This window comes from Oryx dammah, unplaced genomic scaffold (assembly GCF_014754425.2).
Source record: "Oryx dammah isolate SB20612 unplaced genomic scaffold, SCBI_Odam_1.1 HiC_scaffold_4, whole genome shotgun sequence".
Taxonomy (NCBI): domain Eukaryota; kingdom Metazoa; phylum Chordata; class Mammalia; order Artiodactyla; family Bovidae; genus Oryx; species Oryx dammah.
Genome location: NW_024070188.1, coordinates 22,128,690 through 22,154,700, shown reverse-complemented (window position 1 = coordinate 22,154,700; position 26,011 = coordinate 22,128,690). Strand labels below are relative to the sequence as shown.

General features: G+C 38.4%; 1 protein-coding gene across 1 annotated transcript in view; it reads right to left on the bottom strand.

Annotated features, from left to right (window-relative positions):
- Positions 1-26,011, bottom strand: part of FRK (fyn related Src family tyrosine kinase) — a 101,216-nt gene that overhangs the window by 10,389 nt on the left and 64,816 nt on the right. Inside the window, exons 3-5 of the mRNA XM_040238459.1 lie at positions 8,102-8,265; positions 4,384-4,552; positions 1,573-1,731 (exon numbers count right to left, since the gene is read on the bottom strand). Of these exons, the coding sequence (XP_040094393.1) occupies positions 1,573-1,731; positions 4,384-4,552; positions 8,102-8,265 (492 nt within the window). The remainder of the gene's footprint in view (positions 1-1,572; positions 1,732-4,383; positions 4,553-8,101; positions 8,266-26,011) is intronic.

Sequence of the window (26,011 nt, the reverse complement as noted above, 5' to 3'; positions counted from 1 at the left end):
GGTGATCAACAGACCTGAGACACTAGCCAGTCTATTTTTCATATGTAGCATGAGCAAGAGTAAATATTTGTGTCAAGCCTCTGGGATTTGCAGGAGTTCATTACTGCATTATACCCATATTATCCCACATCATCCAGACTGATACAGCATTCACATAGAGAAGTTACAAAGGCAGCTGGATATACGACTCTGAAGTAACGGAGGGATATGATTTGGGCAATTGGTAACACATAAATGTTATTAAACAATAAGAATGTTGAGATTAGCAAGGAATCTAGTGATGTTGCAAAAGAGTTTTGGAAAATCCCAAGATATCCAGAGGTAGGGGAGATGAGGGAAATCACATAAATTGAGAAAAATCAGAAAGAAAGAAAGGAGGAGAGGCCACTGGATGAAGTGTCCCCATAGCCAAATGAAGGTAGTGGTTCCAGAAGGAGAGAGTATCCAATGCATTGAACACTGCTGTTAGTTTTGAGGACTGAGAATTGATGTTGCTATTTAACAGCATGAAAGCTTATCATTTGCCAAAACATTTTTGTTGGAGATGACCTGAGATGGCTCCTGCACTTTTGTCCTTGGGGATAAGGCAAAAGGAGTCAGTGCTGAGGTTATTCTCCCTATGGTGGGTAACACAATACTGTTAAATATGATATATTTATGCAAGGGAGCTAGATATATTTTTTGTTTTTAACAACAGTTAGCAGGTCTTATGCTCTTTGTTCTTATCTAGTTTTGCAATTTAATATCACCAGCTTCACCAGTCGCCCTGAAATAAGAAAACTCTCCTATCTTTCTGATATCTTTGTTCTGTTATTCTCACCTCCCTTTACCTCATACATTGTATCAGTCCCACTCTGGCAGGTCAGGAAAGTATAGAAAATGCCTCTTCTTTAAGCATGAATTGTTCTCTCAGTGCTTGATCTCCATTTCTTTGAACAACATATTTTAATGCTTATAATATTGTTGTTTATTAAATTATTCATTTGTAATAAACATCAAAATTCTACAGCGCCCTTAAGTCTTCTCAGACTACAGGAAACAGATGTAAAAATAAGGTAATGGTATATGTCTGCTTTTTAGCCTGAATATTTTAATGTTTTCCAGCAGTTGGAAGTATTTTAAATACCAACAAGCACAGAGTTGTCAAAAACTGGCAAAGACAAAAATGAAGGTAACTTTCCCTCCCTTCCCCCCAAAATATTCTCTGTCTCCTAATTCTGCGCCATGGAAAATACTGCTCCATGACTGATATTGTTCAGTTACTTACTGTATGAAACAAAGCATCAAGCAAAACACCTATTCTTCGATTTTTCACATTACATTTAAGTACTCTGATATGTCTATGGTGAACAATTTGTTCTTCCGCTACATAAATATTTTTCCTCCCTTTGAGTACACAGCATACAGCCTATTAAAGAGTAGTTGAGCAATTCAATGTTAAGACATTCATTGTCACAGATATGCCATAGTAAATATCCTTTGGGTTATAGAAGGCTTGCTAAATTGACATTTATAGGATTCGCTAAACTAAATTCCTCTTTTTTTTTCCCTTTTATTAAGTCTTCAGCTTACTTTGGAGATATTCTTGCAGACTTCCATGTCTCATCAACTCTGTAATAATATAAATTGGATCTTCTAAAGTGCAAACAGCATAAAGCTGGATAAGCTTTGGATGTCTTAGGTTCTTCATTATCTGTGCCTCCCTCAGGAAGTCATTTGGATCCATTGAACCTGAAACAAGAAGAGGGGAAAATCACTTTATGTTATTGAGGCATTCCTGTCCTCAGAGCAGCCTGGTGGGAATCACTGAGATTGCTTCCTGCCTCTCAGTAAAGTAAGACCATTCGTGTCACAAATCTTCAGATTTATCAAGGAAGAGAATCAGTTCAACCAGGGCAACCTAATAACTGGTGTGTTGGTGCATCAGGGCTGTGCAGCTTATATATTATGACCTGTAGGTGAAGAGAGTTTGCTTCAGGTCCATATGAAAAACGAAGGAAAAAGGAGAGACTGACAGTCTAATTGATAAAACAAGGCAGGCATCTTAGGAACACAAAGAGAAGACATTCTATTAACATGAAAACTGGAAGACACTGAATGCTTAATTACTGCAGCGAGTTTTTCTGCCCAGGATCCAAAGACTACATTGCCCTGTCCTTGGTACCCACTGTGGGAAGAGCTGGATAACTATCCTAAAAAGCAATGACATTCCACCATGTTTGTGTCTTTAATTCTGTAGGGACATATAGTATAGGCCAAGCAGAAAACATTCATGGGCCCCTCCCCACTTGAAACTGGCATTCCACATTTTCTCATGTATTAATACCTCCACAGTTGCAGTTTTAATAGCTTGATAAGAGAGACATTGGAGCCTATTTTGAAGACTCATCTAAGTTAAATTGCACTTATATTGGCTCAACTCTGACTCACCATGCAAAGTGCCAAGTAGTTACAATCACATAGAATTTAAGAGAAAGAAGGCTACTTGAAGTTTACATTTCATTAGTCATTTAAAAATCTTTTATTTCTTATACAATATGATGTTTCAGAGTCGCTGATGTAGTTGAAGGGATACTGTCATTTCACCTCGCAGTATTCCCTATAGATAGTGCAAACATTTTCACTGATGCTCAGAGAGTCCATTTTGTTCCTTATTCTCTCATTTTGAAGATTTCACAGCTAATATTTGAACCTCAAGCATGGATAAGCTTTGACACTCCAAGCTAAGACTCTGACTTGTTCATTAATATTTGGTTAGAAAGAGTTATATGTGACCTGCAGGCTATTTCACAGAGGCAATCTATCCTTTGGTATGCCATTTGAGACTCTAGAAGTTCACTACTCAGGCTCAGTCAAGCCCTACCTCACTTTGTGATCTTGAACAAATTACCAAACATCTCTGAACTTCAGTTTCTTCATCTCTAAAACATGGCTAATAATTCCACCGACATCATAGAATCAATGTCAGGGTAATAGTATTGTCTGGCACATATGTGTTCAATGAGTGTTGACCATATTTGTACTATTATTAGCAATCATATTCTTAGGAAAACCAAACATATCAACTATAAATATCTCTTCACTGACTAAGGACTTACAGAGGGAGAATATGGGAAAATGGCCTATTTTCTTCTCCATCAATTTTTACTGAGCTCCCTCATTTCAGTTTCTACCACTGGTTTGCTCCACATAATCAAATAGGAGTAAAGTCTTGAATCAAGACTTAATTTAAGACTGTGGCAAAATGGAGCTAAGAATAAACGAGGCACCCACACCATAATAAGGGACCATTTAGGGTTGTTATGATTAGTTTGGCCTATAGTCAATTACATATATAGTGGGATCATGCTCCCACCCCCAAATAATCTGATTCATGAAGTTTCCAGTGACAGCATCAATTATGATCTTCATTCAGACAATTTATCTACAGTACGTTTTTATGTTGATGCTTTGGGTGGTCATCAGATTCACGGAATACAGGCCACTTATGTATGTGTATGTTTTAGTTGCTCAGTTGTGTCCAACTCTTTGTGGCCCCATGGACTACAGCCTGCCAGGCTTCTCCGTCCATGGAATTATCCAGGCAAGAATACTGGAGCGGGTTGCCATTCCCTTCTCCAGGGGATCTTCCCAACCCAGTGATCAAAACCAGGTTTCCTGCATGGCAGGCAGATTCATTACCATCTGAGCCACCAAGGAAGCTTAAATCATTGCCAAATCAGACCATCCACTAGAGCTGGAACCACAGTACATCAGGAGCCTCTGCAGGGGAAGCTTGACCAGCTGCACAGCAAGAGAGACCCAATCTCAACTCAGCTAGTAATGCAAAATTAAATATTAATTTTTGCCTGTCAAAGCTACTGTGGGAGTTGATTTCAGGCTCGTCTTTATTGCATGGTAGTCTGCTAAGCAATAAATAGCTGAGAAGATTGATTAATGGCCCCAGTGAAGTGAAGACATTTAAGCAATCACCAAAGCTGTTTGCTGCTATTACACTGTAAATCAATAATAATTATTCCTGTTGGAGAGAAAACTATTGTGGAGCTTTTTTTTAATATAAGAAATCTAATTTTTTTGTTCTCTTTTGACCTGTGAAAGGCCTTCCTTAGAGAGCAATGTTAGAATGGATAGCTAGCTGTTTCTTTTTTGGAAAAAAAGATGATAAGATTGGACAGTAAAGGTTAGTCTCAGTTTTCAACAGGATTAGGATTCAAAACCACACATCTGTAGTAATTGTGAAAATCTCAGGTACTGGGATCGAGTACTGTGGTCACCTAGCAAAACGCTTGCTTGGTGTCCAAACCAGCTGTCCCATGACCTCTTGAACATTTATAATGGCAAGTAGGTTATGAAAATCAATGTATGCCATTCTGGTTCTCATACCTGGCTTTAATGTTTTTACTGCTACCGGAGTGGTATTGTTCCACAGGCCTTCCCATACTTCACCAAACTGACCAGATCCTAATCGCTTCAAAAGTTGTATGGAGCTGCGGTCAATCTCCCACTGGTCCACAGTTTTATATGATAAATCAAAGGGAGCTGGGACTTGTATCTGTTTCATAGAATAATTAGAATACTGGTAAGAAAAAAGTTATATTTAACATTTTTTGGTTGAAAATAACCTAGGTACTTTTAGAGACATCACTTTTAAAAACAAAATATTGTAAATTTTATCCCAATTACTTTATTTTTTCTTAATCAATGTATTTTTATTTTTTTAATATAAATTTATTTATTTTAACTGGAGGTTAATTACTTTACAATATTGTATTGGTTTTGCCATACATCAACATGAAGCCACCACAGGTATACACATGTTCGCCATCCTGAACCCCCCTCCCTCCTCCCTCCTCGTACCATCCCTCTGGGTCATCCCAGTGCACCAGCCCCAGGCATCCTGTATCCTGCATCAAACCTGGACTGGCAATTCGTTTCATATACGATACTATACATGTTTCAATGCATTCTGCCAAATCATCCCACCCTCTCCCTCTCCCACAGAGTCCAAAAGACTGCTCTATACATCTGTGTCTCTTTTGCTATCTCGCATACAGGGTTATCGTTACCATCTTTCTAAATTCCATATATATGCGTTAGTATACTATACTGGTGTTTTTCTTTCTGGCTTACTTCATTCTGGATAATAGGCTCCAGTTTCATCCACCTTATTAGAACGGATTCAAATGTATTCTTTTTAATGGCTGAGTAATACTCCATTGTGTATATGTACCACAGCTTTCTTATCCATTCATCTGCTGATGGACATCTAGGTTGCTTCCATGTCCTGGCTATTATAAACAGTGCTGCGATGAACTCTGGGGTACACGTGTCTCTTTCAATTCTGGTTTCCTTGGTGTGTATGCCCAGCAGTGGGATTGCTGGGTCATAAGGCAGTTCTATTTCCAGTTTTGTAAGGAATCTCCACACTGTTCTCCATAGTGGCTGTACTAGTTTGCATTCCCACCAACAGTGTAAGACAGTTCCCTTTTCTCCACACCCTCTCCAGTATTTATTGCTTATAGACTTTTGGATTGCAGCCATTCTGACTGGTGTGAAATGGTACCTCATTGTGGTTTTGATTTGCATTTCTCTGATAATGAGTGATGTTGAGCATCTTTTCATGTGTTTGTTAGCCATCTGTATGTCTTCTTTGGAGAAATGTCTGTTTAGTTCTTTGGCCCATTTTTTGATTGGGTCGTTTATTTTTCTGGAATTGAGCTGCAGGAGTTGCTTGTATATTTTTAAGATTAGTTGTTTGTCAGTTGCTTCATTTGCTATTATTTTCTCCCATTCTGAAGGTTGTCTTTTTCACCTTGCTTATAGTTTCCTTTGTTGTGCAGAAGCTTTTAAGTTTAATTAGGTCCCGTTTATTTTTGCTTTTATTTCCAATATTCTGGGAGGTGGGTCATAGAGGATCCTGCTGTGATTTATGTTGGAGAGTGTTTTGCCTATGTTCTCCTCTAGGAGTTTTATAGTTTCTGGTCTTATGTTTAGATCTTTAATCCATTTTGAGTTTATTTCTGTGTATGGTGTTAGAAAATGTTCTAGTTTCATTCTTTTACAAGTGGTTGACCCAATTACTTTAAAATGAAAAGCAATAGTGGTAGAATCTGTGCTATTACCTCACCCAGCTGCTCTCCTCCCAAATCCTGCTACATCAGGCACCTTGCTGTCCATTGGTCCCATCCCAAACCCCAATGTCCCTCTCCCACTTATCTGGTGTGCATTCTCTCTGTATCCTACCTAAATCAAGGGTCAAGGTCAAATGAAGTTCCATCTCATAGACAGTTATTTCCCCAACTCTCTGACCCATAGCATCTACCATATGTATCATCACATTTCTCATAATTAATTTCATCTTTTTTCAATTTCATTTACTTATTTGTTCATTCATTTACTTAATAAATAAATATTTTTCAAGCACCAATTAGGCTTCATTGTGTAAACAAAACAGGCAAGGCTTCTGCTCTCATACTTCACAGTCTAGCTTGTCATCTGTCATTAGATATTTATCTTATTTCCTACACTAAGTCATCGGCATCTTGAGTGTACAGAAGATCACCTATGTTTTGTAAATCTTTTCCCTATCTGAATTCAACACTGTGAGTTAAACTAGGTATTTTTAAGTCATGTCTTGGTATCAGGTGAGCTATTTCTTATCATAAGCTTAGCTATTCTTGTGAGGTCATTTCTGTAACCATCTAAGATGTATATGCATGCATGCTCAGTTGCTCAGTCATGTCTGACTCTTTGCGATACCATGGATTGCAGCCCACCAAGATTCTCTGTCCATGGGATTTTCTAGGCAAGAATACTGGAGTGGATTACATTTTCCTCCTCCAGGGGATCTTCCCAACCTAGGGATCGAACCCACGTCTCCTGCATTGGCAGGTAGATTCTTTACCACTGAGCCACTGGTGATACCCTAAGATGTATATACTTATACCAAAATTGCATATTCAGTTGGCAGGATTTACACAACAAATTCCCTACATAATGATCAGAATTCTTCTGCTTCTACTTGTCTATAGAATTCTAATCAGGCATCATCAGGAAGCTTTTAGCAGTCATCCAGTTATAAAGCACAAGACTGGCTATACCATTGACCTAAACTCTGATGAGGGGTACATGAGTAGGTACGTGAGACCTAAACTCTGATGAGGAGCTGCGGGTTTGCACAGTTAAGGTGAATGACCACTAACTTTAAACACATTTAGGTAAAACATGCAAACGATGGAATTTAATGACAGATGTAGATAAAAATTCTATAAATGTTATCTCATTCCACCAAACACCAGGCCAAATAAACTGTTAAACAGTTAAATGATACCAACTATATGCAGACAATTGGATAATGAACCTGGTCATTTCATGTTAATATTCCTGAATACAGATCATCTAAGTAAGAATTATATTCCAGCACTTTTTTCTCCTCCAGCCATATCATTAAATGCTCCAGTATCAGGCTATTAGATTAGTGTCTTAGTGCAAAGAATGAATATTTTCTGTGTTCAGTGATTGCTTAAGGTCAGGACTTGGCAAACTTCTGCTGAAAAGGATGAGATCGTAAATATTTTAGACTTAGTGAGCCATATAGTCTCTGTTTCAACTACCAAACTCTGCTACTATAGCAAAAAGACAAAGACGATTATAAATGAATGAATGTGTCTACGTTCCAATAAAATTTATTTATAAAAATACTGGGGCTTCCCTGGTAGCTCAGTCAGTAAAGAATCTGTCTGAAGAGAAGGAGATCAGGGTTCAATCACTGGGTCGGGAAGACCCCCTGGAGGAAAAAATGGCAAACCACTCCAGTATCCTTGCCAGGAAAAATCCCATGGACAGAGGAGCCTGGTGGGCTACAGTACATGGGGTCACAAAGAGACAGGCATGACTGAGCGACTAACACTTTACACTTTAATAAAAATATTAATAAGTGTGGGGTAGTATTGACTCATAGGCCATAGTTTGCCTATCCATGCCTTAGTATTCAATGACCTTTTTTTTTTCCTGAGCTAGCATATCATATGACAAAAAACTCCAATATCTGAAGGGAAAAAGTAACTTCAAAAGTAAGGAACACAGCTTGAAAGCATTTCACCTTTAAGCATGGTTTTCCCAGCTTGACACACAGGCCATCACTTGTCTTGGTGTAGTGACTCACGAATTCATTCAATGTTGAAAAGGTTCTTCTCCGGGTGAGGAAAAAGCCCCCTTCATCCAGTCTTCTGATTCTGTAGTGTTTCACAACCCCTTCATCTAAAACTGGAACCCAGAATAAGTTCTTTTAATAACTTGCCAAAGCAAAAGAGATTTGATTTTTTTTATGATGATAGTTCCATGCATGGAATAAAATTTTAACAAATTCTATTTATTTCTCAACTTTTCTTTCAGAAAAGGCTTCAGGAGGCTTACAAAAGCATATAGCAGAATAAAAAGGAAAAAAGAATGGGAAAATCATATTTTAAAGGAAATATAAAAATAAAAGAGTACAGTTAGCACTAAAAAAAACTATGCTTTGAGGCTTAGTATACTTGTTTAAAACAAGCTATAAAAGTGACTGTATTATTCTAGCAATGTAAAGAAGGAAATGGTTTCAGAAATCACAGTGTTCATAAGATAAAATCACAAAAGATATTTAGAAACAGTTCTTTCTGGTACAGAGACAAAGGACAATTTTCTCCCATTAAATTATATTACATGGACACTGAAATAAAAGTGCTCTTAGGAAACAAAATCTATGTATAGATATATAGATATAGACATAGGAAGGGAAGGAAGGAGAGACAGAGAAAAACATTATGTAGCCTTTAAAAATTAAAAAAAAAGGAAATCCTATCATTTGCAACAATGAATGAAACTGGAGGCCACTGTGCTAAGTAAAAAAAGACACAGAAAGACAAACACTGCATAGCATCATTTATATGTGGAATTTTTTAAAAATGAACTTATAGAAATAGACAAATGGCTGCCTGGGGGTGGGATAGGAGGAATAGGAACAAAAGGGAATAAAATTTCAGCTGTAAGATGAATAAGGTCTAAACATCTAGTATATAATATGGTAGGGGATAACACTATATTACATAGGTGAAATTCACTGAGAGTAATTGTCACATGTTCTCGCCAAAAAAAGAGAGAAATAAATGAGGTGACAGATATTTTAATTAATAGGGAGAGAGAAAGGAGAAGGAGATGGCACCCCACTCCAGTACTCTTGCCTGGAAAATCCCATGGACAGAGGAGCCTGGTAGGCTGCAGTCCACGTGGTCGTGAAGAGTCAGACACGACTGAACAACTTCACTTTCACTTTTCACTTTCATGCATTGGAGAAGGAAATGGCAACCCACTGCAGTGTTCTTGCCTGGAGAATCCCAGGGATGGGGAGCCTGGCGGGCTGCCGTCTATGGGGTCCCACAGAGTCGGACACGACTGAAGCAACGCAGCAGCAGCAGCAGCAGCAGCAGCAGCAGCAGCAGCAGGGAGAGGGAATCCTTTCATGATGTATATGTATTTCAAATCATCATGTTATACACTTAAATATCTTTTTGTCAATTAAACTACAATAAAACTGAAAAAATCATATAATCTGCATACATGAAAATATTTTACTTTCAGTTCTTTATATTAAATGCAGAGGGCAGGCAAACATTTAGCTCTTCCAAAAATAACATAAGGTTCTTAAATCATAATTTTTTAAGTGTCTAGAACACATTCTTGTACTCTGATCTGTCAAGTTACCATTCCCTTTGACTATAACTCTTGAGGCAATGTTAATTGCCTTAAATAATCATCACCAAATAGAGGGGTTTTATTAGCATATAGAACTAAGCTCATACAGATTTCTGTATATGGATTAAAAAGCTAAAAAAAAAAAAAACAGAGATGTAAACAATATTAGCCTCAATGTATTTCTCCACAAAGCAATAAGAAATACTAAAGTAGGTAGCTACGTTATAAATTATACCTGCAATTTATATAAATATTGGCCTAAAAATTCCAGTTGCCATTTTTCAAAAAGAAAAGTACATAAATTATAACTGAGGTGTCTAGCAAAGCAATATGTCTCTAACTGGAAATGATAGGAAGCATCACCATTTTTTTCTAATAAAAAAATTCTTTTTTAATCAAGATGGACCATATCTGGCTCCAAACTAAAATGGACTACATGGAAATTAAACTTAAGAATTATCATTTAACACATCACAAAAGGCCTAGTGACTTCTAAGCCAGAGACTAAAGTCAACAGATGACTGAGGGGTCAAAATACCCGTGATTTTCTCAACAAGGGATGCAAATACCTATGATTGATATGGCTTTGGCAATTGCTATTGATTATAGAGAAAACCTAAGTAAATGTTTACCAACTATTTATAGTTTAAAATTTAAACTCTCAACTGTAAAAAACAATATTTTCTAACTAGTATGTGACCAAAACACGGCAATGTCACTGAACCTCCATTTCTTCAACATTAAAATAAAAGAGCAGGCTTTAAAAAATTTCAAACTTTCCAAACATTTCTACCTTAATGTTCCAACATTTCTAATAACTGTTGCTTTCTCTTTCTGAATTCTCATTTCTTTTTGTAGTCCTTTCAGAAAACTACAAATTGTGAAAACTACACATTACCAAAAGAAAAAGTCATTCTCACCTTACAACCTTAATGACCCCTTGAATGGTTTTCCCATGCATTTTCTAAAAGCTCGATCTTCTTCGGGTCTCAATTTAAATCCTCAGAGCCAGCCTCCTCCCATCACCCTCTTGCATGTACCCTTCCAGCTCCTTTCTCTCACATCACCCAGGTTAATTGTGATGGTGGATTTATCTCAGTAGAGCTGGCTCTGTGAATTACAGGGTCTCTGTGTCATGAACTAATACCTACTCAGAGCCTGACACAGAGTAACAACTAATACAAATGTTTGCTAGTTGAATGAACGATGTCACTAACTTTTAGATTTGAAATAAAACGTAAGCTTCTGAAATGTCTGCTGCAAAATTAAATAGCTAGCATTACTGATTCAACAGACGTGAATTTGAGCAAACTCCCAGAGATAGTGAAGGACAGGGAAGCCTGGCATGCTGCAGTCTGTGGGGTGGCAAAGGGTTGGACACGCCTTAGTAACTAAACAACAACAGCAACAAATTTTACAAATATCAATACTTTGAAGTCAAGACTTCTCCAGAATTTTATTTTTAAATAGAGGAAAACTAACCTAACCCCAGTGTATAAATACCATTAAAAGACAATTATTCATGTTTATATCTAATTTTTTAAGTTTTGCAATAACACAGGATATGTACTTCATCTCTGATCAACATCACAGATTATTTATGTGTAGTTCATTCAAGTTTTCAGTCTAGGCAAGACTAAAAGATATATATATATTATATATATATATATATACACACACACACATGTGCATATATATATTTTAAAATTAGATCACAGAAGCCACCTAAGGTAAATTCAATACACTGGGTTAGGATGAAAGCACTTTTAATGTTATAGTCTTGAGTAATCAAATCCAAACTTCATGTTGTTTTCTTAAAGTGGTTTTAATTTGTTAGTAATGAGTCCACACATTTGTAAATTGTCCATTCCTAATAAAGAATGAATTCAGAAGATCTCAGAACCAAGGAAAAAATGAATTTTCTATTCCTGTTCTAACCAAACCTATTCTACATTCTACAGGCTATAAGTGAATGATAATGCCTATGTCATTCTTATTGTGAATTACTATGAGTTCAGACTAGTTAAAGTATTTTAGTAGTTTAACTGCAAAACATACAAGGCTAGCTATATACAATGGAATCATCCATCAGCAAACTCAGGAGAGGCGCAATTGAATGAACTGAGCTACCAGAAGGCCAGACATCCTAAGCTTGCATCTTGACTTGCATGTACACTGTTTGACCCAGGGGAAAATGTTTCACCTGTCAACTGATTAATCTACCAGAACATGTCCAAGAATTAGGATATATTGCACGATGCAGGTAAGCATGTATGCAGAGTACAATAAAGGCTTATTGAACATTGGAAGAATTCAGCTATTTCTGCCCACGCCCTTCTATAAAGATCGTAACACTGGTCACCTGATTATATTTTTTTTTTCGGCCACCTTCACAACCAAGGTAACTGGTTGTGCAGAAATCCATGTGATACAGATGCAGTCTTATGATTTCAGTCCCATATGCCAGGCCCAAATGCATTTACAAGGAGTTGGTGGCAGTTATGGAAGCCTGGTTTTCTCCTAACGGTGAGATCTTATTTTGGTCTCTAATGTTAGAAAAGGTGTTTGTTTACCACTGCACAAAGGAGTGATATTTCATCAAAAAACACTTTCAAAGAGTTTTTTTCCTCAACTCACCATGACTAACATATTCAGAACATACTAAGTAATTCTGATATTCCAAAATTAAGTTTTTAAAAGAGCCTCCAGAAATTAACTTTAGAATGCAGTATAAACGTTAAGTTAGAGGCTGTGTCTGCAAGACATGAAGACAACTTATTAGGCTTAGTGAAAAATATCAGTATAATGAGCAGTTTGGCATTTTGCAGATAAACAAATGGTTGAGTGAGCAGATTTTCATTTTTCAGCTGGTCTTCTGGCATCATCTGAGCATAGCCTTATTCCTACTGACTGATAATAATCTGCTCTCATACTGAGTAAAACAATGTGACTTAGGTGATTGAGCAAATGATTGAAAATCAAGAACTCACTCCTCTAATCTTATTCTGCCAGTGATTTGTTCTTTGACCCTCGGCAAAGAATTTCATTTCAGTTTCCTTATCTAGAAAATGAAAATAATGATCTTATCTATATACTCCCACAGGGGTAGTTTGAGTGTCATTATTCACAAAGGATGATAGATATTTCTAAATGTCCAATGTGTGAGTACTATATTAGAATATCAGTATTATCAAATAGCATTGTCAACAAAAGAGAGCCACTTCCAAAGTAAAATTTTCCACTCTTCACACAATAATGACTACAGAACATAGTGGCTACCAAACATATTAAGTAAAGAAACTGCTATAAATTCATGTGAGAGAACTTCTACACATGTAAACCCCTGTTTATTTGGTTTCTCTTTAGTAGGTTGGTTTGTACTTTTCAAAACTATTGCACTCATTATAACACCTACTATGCCATTGCTTCAGAAATGATGTCAAGATAGTTCTACACCAGTAAGTAAATAATATTTGAGTCATTATCCTGAATCCCCCATTAAAACAGTAGTGAAAGTGAAAGTCGCTCAGTCGTGTCCAACTCTTTGCGACCATGGAATTCTCCAGGCCAGTATTCTGGCCTAGGTAGCCTTTCCCTTCTCCAGGGGATCTTCCCAACTCAGGGATCGAACCCAGGTCTCCCGCATTGCAGGCAGATTCTTTACCAGCTGAGCCACAGGGGAAGCCCAAGAACACTGGAGTGGGTAGCCTATTCCTTCTCCCCCAGATCTTTCCGACCCAGGAATCAACCTGGGGTCTCCTACATTTCAGGCAGATTCTTTACCAACTGAGCTATCAGGGACGCTCCCATTAAAACAGAATCCAAAACAAACATCCGTTTTGCACTGTATTTTGTTCTACAGCAAACAGAGTAGAATTCCAGGACGAGTAGTTTTGAAAGAACAAAGAATTGATACAGCTATCTAAAAATATTAAAGTGGCATCATGTAGAAGAAATGTTCTTTTTTGGTGAAAAAAAGAAAAGTCCACCAAAACCAAAGAGAACAAACGGATTTGACTCTTTTCATGCATAAAACTGCATGTGGTCAGGTGACCCAAGGTCACCTGCCTCCCTGCAAGGCATATCCAGTGAGCTATGAACATCAGTCAGTAAGTCTGACCACTAAACTGCTAGGTTAACTGAAGACTCTTTAAGAGAATATCTATATTAGGTGACTCAAATAACTTACTAAAAAAAGCTACTTGAAGGGTGGGGCATGGGAGGGAGGTTCAAGAGGGAAGGGACATATGTATACTTATGGTTGAGTCACGCTGTTGTACGCAGAAACCAAAACAACATTGTAAACCAATTATACTCCAGTTAAGAATTCTAGTCAAGGCTATGGTTTTTCCAGTGGTCATGTATGGATGTGAGAATTGGATTGTGAAGAAGGCTAAGAGCCGAAGAATTGATGCTTTTGAACAGTGGTGTTGGAGAAGACTCTTGAGAGTCCCTTGGACTGCAAGGAGATCCAACCAGTCCATTCTGAAGGAGATCAGCCCCGGGATGTCTTTGGAAGGAATCATGCTAAAGCTGAAACTCCAGTACTTTGGCCACCTCATGCGAAGAGTTGACTCACTGGAAAAGACTCTGATGCTGGGAGGGATTGGGGGCAGGAGGAGAAGGGGACAACAGAGGATGAGATGGCTGGATGGCATCACCGACTTGATGGATGTGAGTCTGAGTAAACTCTGGGAGTTGGTGATGGACAGGGAGGCCTGGCGTGTTGCGATTCATGGGGTCGCAAAGAGTCGGACACGACTGAGCGACTGAACTGAATTGAACTAAGAATTTTTAGAGAAAAGCTATTTGAGGATACATCTGATAGCTTTCGAGTCCTGAGGTCTTCCAGCATTGTTACTGGTCCAGGAAACCCATTGACGTACTTTTTAGTCAAAGACAATCTAAACAATTATACTTACAGGCAAAAATCAACTGCCTCTTCCACATTATATAGCATAGAAGTCCATGAGCCTGAATCACATGTCTGTCCAAATACTTAGAATAATTTTGAGAAAACCACTGGTCTTATCCCCAAGACCTATATGGTCTAATTCCTTACAAAGGCAGGCCAATCCCCCATCAAAGCCGGCTCGTAAATTTTCAGCACAAAATAATCAATTTTGTTGTTTATGCCTATGATATCATATGAAGATGAGCATCACTTTAATTATTATAGCAATCAATGTTTTGTCATAATTTAATTTAAAAACATCTGCCACAGTTTCACATGAAAAGAGCATTCACAGCCTCTGATATTGCACAGAGCTAGAGACATGATGCTGAAGCCGAAACTCTAATACTTAGGCCACCGGATGCGAAGAAATGACTCATTGGAAAAGACCCCAATGCTAGGAAAGATTGAAAGTGGGAGGAGAAGGGGATGACAGAGGATGAGATGGTTGGATGGCATTACCAAATCGATGGACATGAATTTGAATAAGCTCAAACTTGTAAGTAAAAGTCTGAGTCAGCTCAAACTTTGAGTAAGCTCAACATCGCCTGTTGGCGATGGACAGGCGTGCTGCAGTCCATGGGGTCGCAGAGTCAGACATGACTGAGCGACTGAACTGAACTGAACTGACCTGATATTGCACAGAAAGTCTCTGGGAAACAATTTGACTCTTTATTCCTCTCAGGACTCTAACTTCTCACTTAGTATTACATTGGCAATAAATCACCAGGAATTTACATCTATGGGTTATATTATCTCAGTTTCCTACAGAAAATTTTTCACTGGGTTAAGATTTAATGTGACATGAAAGCCACTACTTTTCAAAACTTACCCTAAGGAAATAATTCAAGTATTTACATGTATTTATTTAGTTATATCTCTGCTTTGTTCCAGAAAGCTCCAAAAGCTTGCATAAATCATCAAAACAGAATAAAATTTAAGGGAAGTGGATGAAGGAAACAGGACAAAAAGGAAAGAAAAGGATGATGACTCCAGAAACAAGGCTGGTACACTGTATGTAAGGTATTCTTTAGATTTCCATTCCATTCATGTTTGCTAGATATGCACCAAAGATTTGGCTCTCTGCATTTTTGACAGCTCACAGCCGTGAGGGAAAGTCATTCAGTTGCCTGATTCCCTGAAGAAAATATTAATAAACTCTTATTCAAAAAAACACGATTTCTGGTACTGAAATGGGAGAAATTTCTCGCATGAGTCCTCATAAAGAAAAACACAAAAAATGTAATAAGCAATATCACCGTCAACATTCTTAAGACTAAATACATCTACACATTGCAAAGGGCTGGTTATTAGACTGTCCACTAAGGTGAGCCAATTTCCAACTTGAAATTCAATGAAAGCATTGTATGGGAAACTAAACACTGTTCATCATCCAAAACAGGGAAAGCAATAAGTGTAAGGATATTTATGCAGCATTTTTATAGCATGAAATGACTGGTAAATTGCAGCAAATCTTAAAATTGAGAATTAAAAATAAAATCATAAAAATTATGTAGTAACAAGAAAAATATATAATGTGTTCAGTGTAATAAGTGGGGTTAAAAATTAAGAGTATAATTGCAAACATGAGGATACATTTGGCTGCTGCTATGTCCTGGGGTCCTTTCCTGCTGAAGAAACCCAGCTGAGGTTCCTTGTGAAAACCGTAATTGCATGAGGGCTAAGATGATTTAATTTGCCAACAGGATAATAGTTGTGCTAGATTGGCAGATTTGTGAATATTTTACTCATTCTGTTTTTTCAAACCAACTGTAATAAAAGTATAGTGAATATAAAATAAAAGCATATACATAATGCTTCCCACTTTATAGAGAGGCAACATAATTAACCACCTGAGACAATGTCCACACACATTATTCAAGACTGTCTATTAAGATACTTGATATTCTTTATATAAAGACCTCTATGAACTCATTTCTCTTTGAACTTGACACTTAAAGTCATAATGCATCTCTTCTCACATAACCCAGTGAGAAGCACAATATGGTTCCATTTCTGCCTTAACTGCAAGAGAACCCCAAGCTAAACTGATTTCTAAATTGTGATAATTATCTCCCATTAGAGGCTCAGCAAGATCTATTTCCCTGTTCTTTTTCATTGATTTGTCTTTTTTAATGTTTAGTTGTATTTTATGTTTTTTTTTTAATGTTTGCTTATTTTTTTATGTTTAGCTCTGTTTCAGCAATGTAAGCCAACTTGAAAGCTTTTGTAGAAGTAAACACATTCACAAATGAAATGATATATAATCAAATGAAATGATATATAATCAAATAAAATGGCATATCTGCCAAACATAAGAAAGAATTTCTAATTAAATGAATTGCTCAACACTGGAACAGGTTGGTTCTCTGAGATTTCTGGGAGGTTTAATGCTCTACTTAGAAAGTTAAAATTATAAGGGATTTCTTGGGAAAAGCAATATTAGTTTAGACAGCTTTTGCAAATTCTACTAGTCTATCAAAAAAAGGAAAACATGATATGTGAATGGCAAGAAATTTTACATATGACTGAGTCTAAATCCCTCTTTTACTGATGAACCTCGAATTTCAAAATAAACCGCTAGTAGTTTGCAGGGCTGGAATCCAAGTCTAGTCATCTAGGGTGTCCTGTTAATGACAATAGAAATAGGAGAAACCTTCAACAATTTATTTCCTGTTTCCTGTTTTGTTTCTCTTTTTTTTTTTTTTTTTCAAGAAATAATTGACTGATTTCTTAGAAGAATATTTGAGGACTTTTAGAATACCACCTTTATCTTCCCTACCAAACTCACCCCAAACTCTCAGGAAGCCTTCTCTGTGATGGAGAACTCAAGCCCTGAATCCCTCTTCTCCTTCCTTGCACCCCATCTCAGTAAGTAGCAGACATATCGAACAGAATGATGAAAGTCATGGGGAAATGTAATGAAGGATAACTGAAATACTTTGAAATGAATGTTTACCTCCTTGGGAAAATTCAAAGGACCTTCTCATGTATTAACTAATTGATTTTCATAGCAGAATACTGTCTCCTTCCATTTTTCATTGTTTTCACATATGCAAGACAACTTTTGGTCATTTGCTCATTATTCCTTCCCATTTCCAAAAGCAGAGAGCTCTCATTCTCCATACCCAATGAGGACCCTTGATATAAAATGTGTTCCTGCTGTTTATTTCAGACAAGTATTAGGTGAAGTGTACACAAGTCTGTTTAGATTTGGCTTCATTTGTCATAGCTGGTGGCAAACACAGTTCTGGTCATGTTCACATAAACATGTCACATAAAGACAAACCATCTCCTAGTCATAGGCTGCTTTTGGAAAGCTGGCCAACCATCTTTCTAATGCCTCTTACTAGTTCAGGTATGAATCGGGTGAACAACCATGCATACTCACCATGATTCATCACTATCCCCAGAAAAAGAGTTCAAAGTACATGTTTCAACGCAAGGGAGGTCAACACCTTCATCCTCCTGTGCAAAAGGTAGTACTCTTTACGCACAAACATAAAACCAATTGGATTTTTACTGAGCACCCGCCTTAAGCAAGCACTGTGCCAAGTGCCTTTTTATGTTGTCTTTTATTTAATTCTCATACCAACCCTAAGGGATGTGGATATTTCTTCATTGTTTTACGGAGGAGAAAACAAAGTAAAGGGAGATTAAATAAATTTCCTCTGGATACAAAGCAGGTAAATATTCATTCTATGAGTCGAAACCAGGCAACAAAATGCTGAATCCCACACTACACACTTAATCCCTCCACCAACTGTCTCCTTCTATTGCCAAACAGCAAGTATTTTTAGGCTACTCTCACAAGTCACTGCTCACAGCTCTGGGAGCAAGTAGGCTTATGGGTACTATTTAATCCTGAGATGAGGATATGCTACAGAGAGGGTCTATTTCTGCAACTGACACCTTTTTAGGGAAACATAGGATGAACATTCTTCCATCTAATGCTGTGATTTCACTTGTCTTATTCTTACTAGTTCTGAGCCGTCTCTACCTACATCTTCTCCTTCTATGTTGGTTCTGACCTGGACCACCACCTCAGCTCTCACAACTATCCTTGGTAACACTGCAGACACGCAGCTTCAGCTGACTGTACTAAATGTGCCATGACTCCCCAGCCTCTCTCTCCAATGCACCTTCCAGACCCCTGCGGGCACCTCAGATGTACCAAGTCACAACTTTAAATCCCATGATCTTATTCCTCAGTTTCCTCCCCACTTGAATATTCTCTCTCAGCGAATAGCATTGCCATCCTGAAACCCAGACAGCAAAGCTAGAGATTCAAGGATCACCCCCTGACTCCTCTGCCTTCCTGATTTCTCATCTCCAACTGAGCATTATATCCTATCTATTTGTACTCCCCATCACCATCACCCTATGGCGTGTCCCCTCAGTTTCTCTCTTCTGGGCCACTGCTTTCCCTGTCTCCAACATCTCTGTCCATCTTCCACAGTCACCAGAGTCACCTTCTAAAACCCAGATCTGAATTTATGATTCTCCTTTTTAAAGCTCTTCAAGTGTGCCCCATTGCCTAATGGTCATATACCGTAACAGAATTCTCTTCTGCACCCTACCCTCAAGGTTTAAACACTTACTGGTAGTTTCTGGAAGGCACCATGATGTTTCCTGTTTCTGTGCATTTGCACGAACTATTTACTCCAACTAGAATGTTGTTCTATTTACATATTAGAGACAAGTTCAATTTTCAAGGTCTAGCTCAGGCTCTCCTCCTCGGTTAAGCCTCCAGACCTGAGCAAGCAGAATGACTCACTTGGTCCTTCATATCCCACTGTTAGTAGACTTCTGCTATTGAACTCATTCCACAGTGTTGCTCCTGCATATTTACATTGGACCTCTCCTACTGGCTTTTGAGCCCTTTGATAGCATTTAATTGGAGGCGCTAGTGGTAAAGAACTCGCCTGCCAGGGCAGGAGATGTAAGAGACATGGGTTCAATCCCTGGGTCAGGATGATCCCCTGGAGAAGGAAATAGCAACCTACTTCAGTATTCTTGCCTGGAGAATTCCAGGGATGGAGGAGCCTGGTGGGCTATAGAACACAGGGTTGCAAAGAGTTGGCTATGACTAAGCGACTGAGCACGCACACATACCACAATTACGCTGGACATGAGGCCAGTGAAGCAATCATTCTTTCTTGCCTTCTAACAGGTGCAGCATCTTTCCCCATCCCTTTGACAGGATGTGGGTGTGTGACTTGCTATGGAGTGGAGGCAAACAACATATGGCACATCCCAGCAAAAGCTGTAAAGAGTCTGAATAGTAGGTCTCCTCCCACCTTGCCCCTTCAATCTTCTCTCCACCGGGGGAGTGCCATACCTGGGACAGTGGCTACTCCTTTGACCTAAGTCCCAGAACGAAAGCTATATGGAAATAAACCTAGGCTTTCTATCTGGGACAGGATCTAACCAAGTGTGACCAAGCAACATGTCACATGAGTAAACCACTGAGATCCAGGATCAAAATCTGATTGATACAGGACATTTTAAAGAAAGCAATGTGACTTCTGAACAAGATTTCAAAGCTGCCCAAAGATCCAATTTCAGAACTAGCTATGCTCAGATCTAGTTAGGTTACCTTTGATGAGCAACTTACTCTGTCTTGTCTCCAATTCCATCAATTACAAAATAAGTGTCTCAAAAGTCCTTTCCAGTTCAGAATCTCTAATGTCTAGCATTCTAACAAGGAAATAAATATAGTCATCATAACATTCGAATGAGGTAGAGAAAAATTATGACTGCTACTTTCCAGAAGAGAAAACTGGGACACAAACTTAAACATTTAAATAAAATCTGAAAATTCTGCAGACTCGTTATGACAAAGGTACCTACAGGGAAAGACGGTGGGCTGCATGGGGAGTAAAGTGCTTGATGCTTAGGATTCTGCCCCGTCTACTGGGCAACCCTCCCACCCAATAGCAGCTTCATTAAAGTAGCCAACCCTCATTTTTTGCACCTAAATTACCCAAGTAAACACAGCAAAGTGCTGAAGTTACAGCACAAAGTTCAAAGAGAAAAGAACAAAAGCCAGTATCTTCTTCCTGCCGTCCAGTCAGCAATGATCATATTGATAGTTCCAGATTCCCCTCATTAAGCCATGACTCTAAGCTAGGATCATGGTTCAAGCTCTCCAAAGGCTTAGGTTGGAATTTTAATGGCAATAACATGTATTTACATTCCAACTTAGTGCCAGGCCGTGTTCTAAGCACTTTTCATGCATTAACTCGTCTAACTCGTCTAATCCAAATAACACCACCAGGAGGTAGATACTATCTTTAATCTCCATTTTATTAAAGAGGGCTTCCCTTGTGGCTCACACAGTAAAGAGTCTGCCTGCAAGGCCGGAGACCCTGGTTTGATCCCTGGGTTGAAAAGATCCCCCAGAGAAGGAAATGGCAACCCACTCCAGGATTCTTGCCTGGAGAATCCCTTGGACAGAGGAGCCTGGCAGGTTACAGTCCATGGTGTCGTAAAGAGTTGGACACGACTGAGCAACTAACTCTTTCTTGCTTGCTTGCTAAGGAGGAACCTGAGGCACAAAGAGGCTAAGTGATTTGCCCAAAGCCACATTGCTACTAAGAGAAAAAAGCCAAACCCATGTAGCCAGGCTGCTGAGTTTATTACTGTTGACGGGAAAATCCAACTGTCACTCTGATGACCTCATCGTCCCAACCTAGATGACCTCAGAATAAAATTCTGCTTCCAGATTTCTCTCAAATTCCAGTGTAAGAAAGCAATCCTCATTTCTACTCCAATCCATCATTATTCAATATAGAAAATCAAAATGTTTTCCCTGATTTCAACTATTTGCTTAGTCTTGTAAAAACCAGAGTTAACATAACAAATAAGTAGATACCTTTCCTATGAAAGTGTGTCTTTTCTATTTAGTTGGCATTTCCCCTCCACTGCCAACTAGAAGGAACACTTCATGAGGGCAGGGACTGTCCTGTTTACCATTGTAGTCCAGCCTTCTGAATACCAACTGCACATAGTAGTCATTAAATAAGTATTTGATGAATGAATGAATAAATCACAAGTTCTTTAAGGCTTGGATCATCATTTTGTTCAGGATTATACACATAAAAGATATAAAGGAAGTGATGCTTACTAAAATTATAAAATAGAAATATAATTTTTGCTTCTTCATGTTTTTTCTCCATATTTTACTTCTGGCAGAAGATTTTTTAAAGTTTCTGCGGGTGAAAAGGAGATAGCTATGAAAGATGATTTAAGGAAGGTCCCTGACCCACTGAAACAAATAGGAAAATAAATTTTGTCTCTGCCATGGCTAGGCTTTTAAGACAACAGAATACTTTCTTAATTTGTAGTTCCCATGCCAAAGCATCTAATAACCTGATGCAAAGCTTGTTTCTAAGATGCATTAGAAATGATTTCATGATTGATGCAGTGCTGACAAATAGTTATAAAGTAGCTAATATACATGTATCATTTGACATACATAGTTTAAAAATTAGAGCTACTCATTTATTAAATTGGATTGTGTCTATTTCATTTACTCTGTATATCATGAACACATCTTATGTAACTATCAGGACACGGAAAATAGATAACTTGAATCATTAAGAAAATACAAAGCTTGGTCAATTTTTTGAAATTAATAAAATTATTGCAAGTTGGATGTGGTTTTATTTATAGCACAAGATGCTAGAGATATTTTAAAATTAGAAACTTCTTTTCAACTAAAAATCAGATCTTCTTCCCCTTTCTATAAATTAATGAGTCGTGGAAACAGAAACCTCCATTGTTTCCATAACGGCATGCTATTTCTTGACATGCCACTAGAGGGAGCACATGCTTGACTGAAAGCCCTCCTTGGCTGCAGTTGCGAAGAGGGGGAACCAGAAAGTAGAAATCAGCGTGGTGTTTTGGTTTTAAAATAACGGTAGACATAGAGCATTCAGCATTCAGCATTGTAGACAACATCCATGTTTGTGTAAACACCGTGTGAAATGTTCTCGGTAGGCTTAATGTTACAGTTTTGTTGTTGTTGTTTTTTTCAATAACACGTTTTCTCCACTTAGTGTAACAAAAAGAAATTACTTGGACACCTTATTTAAGAATCAGGTAACTTTGAAATATAAACATTTATTTAGTTATTATTTCCCTGAGATATAAACTAAACTAACTTTCTCAAGGCTGGTGGTCAGGAGGAGGAATTGGAAGGCCTGTGAGTCTCTGACTTTCATTTCCAAAGTCAAGATATCTTAGTTTCCTGTTCAATCAAAAACTCAGCACCATGCCTCAAATGTTCTTCCTTATCTATGCCTCCTTTTGTATTCCCCTGCTCAACTCTTCTCCTAATCCTTCCCCCTTTTCCCCAGTTTGAGAGCATCAAGTTCATATATTATCAAAGCCCAAGATCCAGAAAGAACTGGTTTGACACCTCAGGTCTGGCAATGTCTTACTATCTAAAAATATAATCCATATTGAATTTGTGTGCCTAGAAAGAAATGTTTTTTGCCTGTGTATCTGTGTGTGTGTGTGTGTGTGTATGTGTGTACAGACATAAACACAGATATATGTACTACATAATAAAATGTTAATTTAACTTTATAGAGTAAAACATCTGAAATATAATTCATCAGTAGTAACGTTAAGAAAAGGCAGGCATAATATGATTACTTACCAAAAAACACCACTTGCTATTATGGGCAATGATATTTGCAATTAAGTTGAACATAACTAAATTATGACTTTAATTAAAAGGCATTTTCTAAGATAGCACCAACGTGTTTAAAATTTAATAAATTTCATGTGAGATACTGGAATTGTTAACATAGAATTTTCTTTCTGCACCGTGTGCACTTTTTAAAAAGCAAAACATCTCTAACCAATAGCAAAATGCTCCTAGAATCCATAGACATTTCATTGCATAATAAATTGAAGGAGCACTTTTTTTTTCCAACCAATTATTACTTGCCCCTCCTTGGGATATATGATTGTATTTATATCCATGGCTAATAGTAATAGAATTCCTGACATTCTCTTCTGGTCCACATTAATTTTAAATGAAAACTAAATGGAGGCTGGGGGTACTGATAACAAAACACACAGCCTTTTGTGATTGGTCAGCATCAGATTAGAATGAGTCAGCAGGTCTTAGAAAGTTTGGGAGCAATAGTGGTATCTCAGTGGTTAGTGAAAAGTGAGTTTGGGCATGAATTCTGGGCCAGGCAGAGAGATACAGAGCCACAATGCCAGTGACATCCTTCTCCAATTCTGTCTTCCCTACAAGTCTTATTACCTGGAAACAACTAATTTGTTAAGGTAAGATGCTGTCTTTTTTCTAAAAGAAGTCTGAAACACAGCACATAGGATTATTTGTGATCTTACACGGTCCAGACCTCTGAGGTTTAAGAAAGTGTCAATGGCCTTGCTTATCTTTGCTGCTGGTAGATGACAGGGTAAATACGTGAGAGTTGGAGCATCTACCATCTTTACAAACTGTTCTAGAAACTGTGGAGACAGAGAAGAAGCATGAAACAGAAGCAATAAAAGTATGTCGCTTCGGCTCAAGGAGTGTATAACCTAGTTTGAAAAGCACATTTTTACCTATGCTGAAAGAGTAATTCATAAATTTAAATGAATCTTTGAATATGTAAGTTCAACGTGAAGGATACACACAAGGTCAACATGAAAGGGTACACTTCTTCCCTAATGAAGCTGCTATTGTTCGCATTATTTTTTTAATTGCCTTCAGAATGAATTTATAAGGCATGCAGAAATATTTACCATATTATAAGTCCATGGTATCACTCAGGTTAATCAGAAATTTAACATATAATTCAGAAATTTCTTCCAGTGATTCTGGCCACTTTCAAGTATTGAAGCTGCCCTTAATGAACATTTTAACATATTAAATTGCTCCAGCTATGGCCTTTCACATAATGTGATATCCTTTCTATAAAGGCAGTTCTGCTATTTGTGTGATACTTCAGTTCTAAAAATTCTACCATATTTATTTTAAAAATTAAATTATGTTGCTGCAGAGACCTACCTTATATTCTCAAGAGTAGATAGCAGGCTTCAAAGCAATCACAAAGTACTATTATAAAAGTGCTGCACATTCCATGGGACCTACATGTTCATTGTAATGGAGATGTATCACAGTGAGTTCTCAGTTCAGCAGACACAAGTTAAAAAATAGATATGCCCTCCTGCAATTGCTTCAAACACCTCTGAACTAATTTCCTTTGGTTCCCTCTCCTCTCTCCAAGAATGTCTTCTCATGGGCTTCATCATGGCTCAGGCGACTAGTTTCCCCCAATCACAGTTACCCTAGATTATGCATTCTCCCTTATTTTACCTCATTTCTGATCAGCCACCAATTCCTGTCAGCTTTATCTTTTAAATTTCTCACCTCCATGCCCTATCCTCTATTTGCTAAACCTCTGCCCTGATTCAAGCCATCACTGATAGAGACAAGCAGGACTCTCTAGCAAAACCCCCAGGAGCTCCTTCTAAACTGCATGATCCTGGGCCCACTGGGTCTGTCCCCCACCTCCCTCTTTGGGCAGTAAGAAGGGCTACACCTGAATTCTATTATACTTCTGACAGGTCCTGTGGTTTCCTTTTCCACAAAAGAGGAGCTACAATTTCCCACAGTGCCAAAGCCCAGAGGAGCTGGGCTTTCCAAACCACCCTCCTGCAAATAGCTGATATCTAAAATCAGGCTAAGAGGCTGTGCGAGATTCCTGATGAGAGAGGGACTGGCTGTGGGGAAAATGGTCTTGCTCTAGTGGGCAGGGTCATGCTCAGTAAACCTTTAATCCAGTTTGCTGATGGGTGGGCCTGGGCTCCCTCCCTGTTAGTTGTTTGGCTTGAGGCAACCCATTCCTGGAAAGGCAACCAGTCCTGGAGTCCTCGGGCTCTATGGCAGAGCTAAAGAGGACTTATGCCAACACAAGCCTCCCAGGTCTGCTGCTGCTGCGGTGCCCCTGTCCGCACAGCAGACCACCGCCGACCCACGCCTCCGGAGACCCTCAAGCACTCGCAGGCGGGTCTGGCTCAGCCTCCCTTCCCCTGGCTCCTGGTGCACACAAGGTTCCGTCTGTGCCCTCCACAAGTCTCTGTTTCCCCAAATCCCGTGGAAGTTCTGTAATCAAATCCCACTGTCCTTCAAAGTCAGACTCCCTGGGGACTCCCAGTCCCTTTGCCAGATCCTCAGGCTGGGAAGTCTGATGTGGGGCCTAGAACATTTGCAACAGTGTGAGAAATTCTTTGGTATTATTGTTCTTCCCGTTTGTGGGTTGCCCACCTGGCGGGTGATTTTAATGTGATTGCACC